This window comes from Protobothrops mucrosquamatus, unplaced genomic scaffold, assembly GCF_001527695.2.
Source record: "Protobothrops mucrosquamatus isolate PMUCROS unplaced genomic scaffold, P.Mucros_1.0 scaffold3549, whole genome shotgun sequence".
Classification (NCBI taxonomy): Eukaryota; Metazoa; Chordata; class Lepidosauria; order Squamata; family Viperidae; genus Protobothrops; species Protobothrops mucrosquamatus.
Genome location: NW_015389516.1, coordinates 101,448 through 107,447, shown reverse-complemented (window position 1 = coordinate 107,447; position 6,000 = coordinate 101,448). Strand labels below are relative to the sequence as shown.

The following is a 6,000-nucleotide window of genomic DNA, read 5'->3' as shown; positions in this document are numbered from 1 at the left end:
GAGAGAGAGAGAGAGAGAGAGAGAGAGAGAGAGAGAGAGAGAGAGAGAGAGAGAGAGAGAGAATAGATTGTAAGAACTATAAGTCACTTCTCTTAAGGTGGCGGGGCCTGTTCCTGCCCTCCCATCCTTGTCAAAAGCAATCTGCACGTAAGTCTACTCAGCACCAACAAGACCAATTTGGGCCATTCATTAAAATTAATGCCTGCGTCCAGATTTTAATCTGGAGAGACAGACAGATTCGACAATGACCGGGGAAAAGCGGTACTGTAGTCATGGACCATCTGAGTCCGGGATCAAGGAAGGTCGGGAGAATTACACAGAAGTATTGTGTTCACCTAAACCAGAGGTGAAGAACTTGCAGACAACCTGTTCCCCAAAGCACCTGAAGGTAGAACAAGAAGCAATGGATGGAAGATTATCAAAGAACGATCCAACCTAGAACTAAGGAGAAATTTCCTGATATGGGGAACAATTCATCAGTGGAACTACTTGCCTCCAGAGGTTATGGGTGCTCTTATCACTGGAGGGTTTCAAGGAGAGTCTTGCCAACCACAGGTCTGAAATAGTAGTGTTTCCTGCCTGAGCGTGGGGGGGGGGGGAAGGTGGGGTTGGACTAGAAGACCTCCAAGGTCCCTTCCAACACTGTTACTCCGTTATTCTGTAGAATTACAGAAGAAAAAGACGGCCAAGTTAACATTTCAGTACCGAATGTTCTAGAAGGGATCTCTTTGTTACCGTCAAAGCTTCTGAGATTTGCCCTTTATCCGTTTTTCGCTCCTAGCCGAAGGAAGCAGAACTGGGGAGACAGCGGGCAAGAAACAGCATTTGGGAGCAAGCAAGAAACACGTAGCTTAATTCACGACTTGTTTACCCTAATTTGCAGCTCTGCCAAGAGCGGTTTGCAAAAGTCAGGCCAATTTGAGGGAAAGAGAGGGGGAAAAAATTTTTTTTGCAGGAGACGAGCATCATGCATAAAACAAGCGAGCCTGTAGCAGAAGACGAGAAGTGCTCGGCGCATACAAAGTCCATTTGTGAAGGAGGTTTTTCCCTGCGCTACAAAATAAGGAAGGGAGGGAGGGAGACCAGAGAGAGAGATACAGGAAGGCCGTCAATCTGCAGCAAAGAAATAAAATAAAACACCTGTGTGTTCCAGGAAATGGAAACTCAAAGGTTACCTGGCGGATGGTCCAGAGAGCCTTTAGGAAAGTCTATCCCATTTACCCAAAAAGTATATTGTTCATGTTCTATTGTTCCTCTCCCTCCCTTCCAAACAGATGGTTTCCTGTTTGATTTGGAAGATGCTTTTTAAAACAAAGGGGGGGGGGGGACTTAGAACAATGCAGAGACCAGGACAGAGGGGGAAATTGAGGCCCGAGGTTGTTTTGTGATGTTTTTGAGGGAGAGAACGAGAAAGACTACAACAAGGACAAGAACATCTCCCACATTTTCGGATGGGTGGAGAACGGCGACAATGGGTGAAAAGGTTGAAAAGCCCTGCTTTAAGGCACCCAGGTTAAATCTTAAAGCCTCCCCCAAGGGGAAAAATGGGCCGTAGTTGTTTCAAAACGATCCCTCCCCCCTCCAAAGCCCAGCTATAAAATATTCACAACTCTTACAACAATGAGAAACGGCAGCAGGCAGGTGCTCCAGGTTTCGTGTCTGATGTCCAGCAGTCTTGGGCAGTCTGGACGACCTCTTGGCCTCCTTTCCTTTCCTTCCTTTTCTCTTTCACAGTTTCCTTCCTTTCTGCTTAGCATGCTTGGCTGGCCCGGCCAGTGTTGATGGACGAGAGACCGAAGCCCAGCAGCCACCGCCCGGGAGAGTAACCCAACTTCACACCCCTGAGTTCAAACCTCCCGGATGGCTTAGCTTTGTTTCATCTAACACAGGGGTAGTCAACCTTGGCTCTTTTATGACTCGTGGACTTCAACTCCCAGAATTCCTGAGCCAGCCACGCTGATAAGATTCTTTTGCAATAAACCTATTTACACATAGTCCTCGACTTACAACAGTTCGCTTAGTGACTGTTCGAAGTTACAACGGCACTGAAAAAAGTGCCCCCCAAGCCACAGCGGAGCAAGACACCTGCCTGCCCGCCCGTTGGCGCTCTTCCTCCTGTCCGAGGTTTTCATTGTTGTGAGCATTTCTGTTGAGGATTGGCAGCGGGGGTGGGGTGGGGGGTGTTTGATTTTTATTCCCCCCTGTCTGCTGGATGGTTGCAGCAGGTTTTGGTCACTTCACATGACCCTGGGACACTGTGACCGTCATAAATATGAATCAGTTGCCAAGCATCTGAATGTAAATCACAAGACCCTGGAGAGGCTGCAACATTCCAGCTGCTGATCGGCGCTTCTTCTGGGCTCAGCAGAAACACCAGGATCAGCGCCGAGCTCCAGCTGGATCCTGGTGCTGATCCTGGCGCTTCCACTAAGCCCTGACAGCCCTGCAGCTCCAGCCGTCTCTCGCTCAGGCTTGTGCGGTGCTGCCACCGGTTCAGCTCATTCCCCTCCCCCACTACCACTTTTCTAGGATGGTCGCGTACCCCCTGCCAGGTGCCAATGTACCACAGGTGGTACCCATACCACTGGCTGAAAAGCCCTGCCTTAAAGCAGCCCTGTTGCTCCTGAAAAAACAGCCACATCCCATCCTGTCAAGAATGCCCACTAAGAATTCCTCCACGAAAGGAATTCGTGGGTTAAATTATTTCTGAAAAGCAAATTAAGCAGCCATTGCAGTAATAAAGGCTGGGAGAAGCCCCCCCCCCCGCTTCGCTCCAAAGACCCTCAACCCTGCAACAAATGAAGACTCAAGAAGCCCTGATTCACAAGTTGCCAACGTTCCCTGTCCTCCTCTAACAACAACAGACCATAATTGGCAGCCGATGGAGCTGAGATGGTCCCTAGCTTTGCCACAGCACTCCTGCCGTCTTCGTCTCTGGAAGGACAGTTTTAAAAATAGACCCTAATTATGTTATTCTGCATTCCAGGAGAAGGGGGGGGGGGGAAAATCCAGAGAAGAAAGCTCCAGGCAGGGTCTTGCTAGACAATTTTGCTCTGAAGGAAAGATTTTGCTAAGGAAGCAGACAAGAGGCAGCTTTATATATATATAAATAGTTATCACGTCCAGCCCACCCAACCCCCCCCCCCTTCCTTCCAAACCTCCCGCTTTCAGTTTCTGCAATTGTTTGGATAGGGTTGCTGGCTTCGTTTTATTTTAAGCAGCTCATCCCGGCTCGGGATAATTATCCCAGAGAGCCTAACGCAGAAGTGTTCCTAATGGGAAGTGACGTTCCCATCCCAAGTCCTGTGTTTCAGTCACGGCAATTTGAACAGCATGAATGAAGGCTGCTTAATTTGATAAGAAAACAGATCCAGCGTGAAGAAGTGGAAGCATTAAGAATTCAGCTTACGTATGTGTATATGGAAAGAGTTCCCCCCCCCCTTTTTTTCCTGTTAAAAAAGGAACAAGTTAAAATAAGGGCAGATGTGGGAAGGACTGGATTTTTCCCTAGATTTTGCTGTATCCAAGCAAGCTGGTTCCTTGTATCTCCACGGGGAGGGGGAAAAAAACCATATTTGAAGGCACAATTATATTAATGTGGATCAGAGAGCAGCTTTGGGTGCGTGCTGCAGTTCTGCAGAAGGGCAGGGAAGGCAATTTTAATTAAAAGGGACTTGGCAAGTTTCTAGCCCTCAAGATCTTTAGATAGGCAACACCTGCTTCCGATCTTGCCTGCCCAAACCTGAGCTTCAGTTACCACTCACAGCGTTTCATTGTTTATTCTCAGAGGAACCAAACCAGAATAATTGATGTGGCCTTGGAAGTGGAAGAAATATCCGAATCAAAATGTTCATACATTTGTCAAAAACCGGAGAGTGGTAATATGGCAGATTAAACAAGGCATTCCTCCTTCTCCACTCCTGCCTCAACAACACTGGAGGATGTTATTCTTCTTGAGTAAGTGCTTCTCAACTTTGGCCACTTTAAAATATATGGACTTCAACTCCCACAATCCCCCAGCCGGCCTGGGGATTCTGAGATTTGAAGTCCAAGCCGTCTTAAAGTGGCAGAGCTTGACAATTAGACAACAGAAACTGTCTAATGGAGATTCTCAGTCCTCCAGGTCATGCTTGTCCCAAAGGTGCTTTTTTAAGGGGCAACTGGATTTTGTTTTTTTTTCTTTGAAGACATTTCGCTTCTCATCCAAGAAGCTTCTTCGGTTCTCGAACTGAAAAAGCTTCTAGGCTGAGAAGCGAAACGTCTTCAAGGAAAAAAAAAAAAAAAGTCCAGTTGCCTTTTGAAAAAAGCACCTTCGGGACAACAGAAACTCTTTGTATTCTATTAAAGTAGGCTTTCCCAAGCTCAGCATTTTTAAGATGCGTGGATTTGCAACTCCACAGGCTGGCTGGGGAATTCTGGGAGTTGAAGTCCTCCCATTGTCAAGTGGTCAAGGATGAAAAACACTAAGCCTAGGCCAGGGGTAGGCCACCTTGGCTCTTTTATGACTGGTGGACTTCAACTCCCAGAATTCCTGAGCCAGCATGGCTCAGCATGGAAACCTCTCCCTTTCCCCTCAGCATGGCTGGCTCAGGAATTCTGGGAGTTGAAGTCCACCAGTCATAAAAGAGCCAAGGTTGCCTACTCCTAGTCTATAGACTTCCTCGTGCTGTAGAATCCAGATGTACCAAATTACAAAGGATTGAGAAACAGGTCAAGCTCCACTTCTGTTAATATTTACGGACAAAGTTTAGGGTGGAGAATTGTCTCGGGCAAAAAATACCAAAGCATTTAGCTACCACCTTTGTCTGGGAATTTAGTTTCTCTGCCTAGATTACATCCTTGGCTTTCCGGGTAAGCTCTGATTCAAGGGCTAACCGGGTCTAGGAGATGAGTAAGCACGTTAATCACGTCCTTCATCTGTTCCACTCCTTGCCTGTTAAGTCACATGAAGCAAGACTGGTGTAATCCTGGCTCATGGCTCAAAATCCACGTTCAAGAGTGGTGAAGAAACAACCAGCCCACGTTTTTTTCAACGTTTTTGCCAAGCATCCGAATGTAAATCACAAGACCCTGGAGAGGCTGCAACATTCCAGCTGATCGGCGCTTCTTCAGGGCTCAGCAGAAGCACCAGAATCAGCGCCGAGCTCCAGCTGGAACCTGGCGCTGATCCTGGCGCTTCCACTGAGCCCTGCCAGCCCTGCAGTTCCAGCCGTCTCTCGCTCAGGCTTGTGCGGTGCTGACACCAGTTCGGCTCATTTCCCTCCCCTGCTATCACTTTTCTAGGATGGTCGCGTACCACCTGCCAGGCGCCAATGTACCACAGGTGGTACCCGTACCACTGGTTGAAAAGCCCTGTCTTAGAAGACGCTAAAGAGAAGCAACATTGCCTTTTTCGTTCCATTTAGCAATGCCTAATTTTCCCCCCTTTTTTTGCCTAAAAAAGGAAATGATTTTGTGATTTACGATTTCGGGGATTAGAAAGACTAGGTCATACAAAGGAAGAAAATATGACAAAAATCTTAGGAATGGGTATGATTAGAATTGTGGGCATCACTAAGGAGAGGAATATTAGAAACCACTTCAGAGAGAGAAAGAGAGAGAAGAGATAGAGAGAGAAAGAGACTTTCTAATCTAGTTTACACCTCTGGGTTCTCTTAGTGGTCTCCTGTCCAAGCGTTAACCAATTCTGCTTCTGCAACATCACTCAAAGCCCGTTTTTTTTTCCTCCCCGCTGCCCGTTCTTCAGCTTCCAATCTTCCCAGCTATTTTTCACCAGATTAAAAAACATTTCTCCCCCTGAAAACCCAAGAATAATAACAGTCAAAAGTCCTGGCAAACCTCAGCAGCCACCCAGCTGGCATGGAGGCAAAACCACTGGAGATTCTCACCCAAAGAGCGAGGAGGCGAACCGAGGTTATACGTGAGCCACAGAGCCTTACGCTTGCCGAGAAAAAGGATGGCGGCTACAAGAACAGTGGGCTGAGCGACAATCAATAAAAT

The 6,000-nt window shown here is 47.4% G+C and overlaps 1 protein-coding gene across 1 annotated transcript in view; it reads left to right on the top strand.

Annotated features, from left to right (window-relative positions):
• Positions 1-244: 244 nt before the first annotated feature.
• LOC107297822 (basal cell adhesion molecule-like) overlaps positions 245-6,000 on the top strand; it is a gene marked incomplete at its 3' end in the record, with an annotated part of 106,528 nt that continues 100,772 nt past the window's right edge. Inside the window, exons 1-2 of the mRNA XM_015827184.1 lie at positions 245-302; positions 782-835. Of these exons, the coding sequence (XP_015682670.1) occupies positions 245-302; positions 782-835 (112 nt within the window). The remainder of the gene's footprint in view (positions 303-781; positions 836-6,000) is intronic.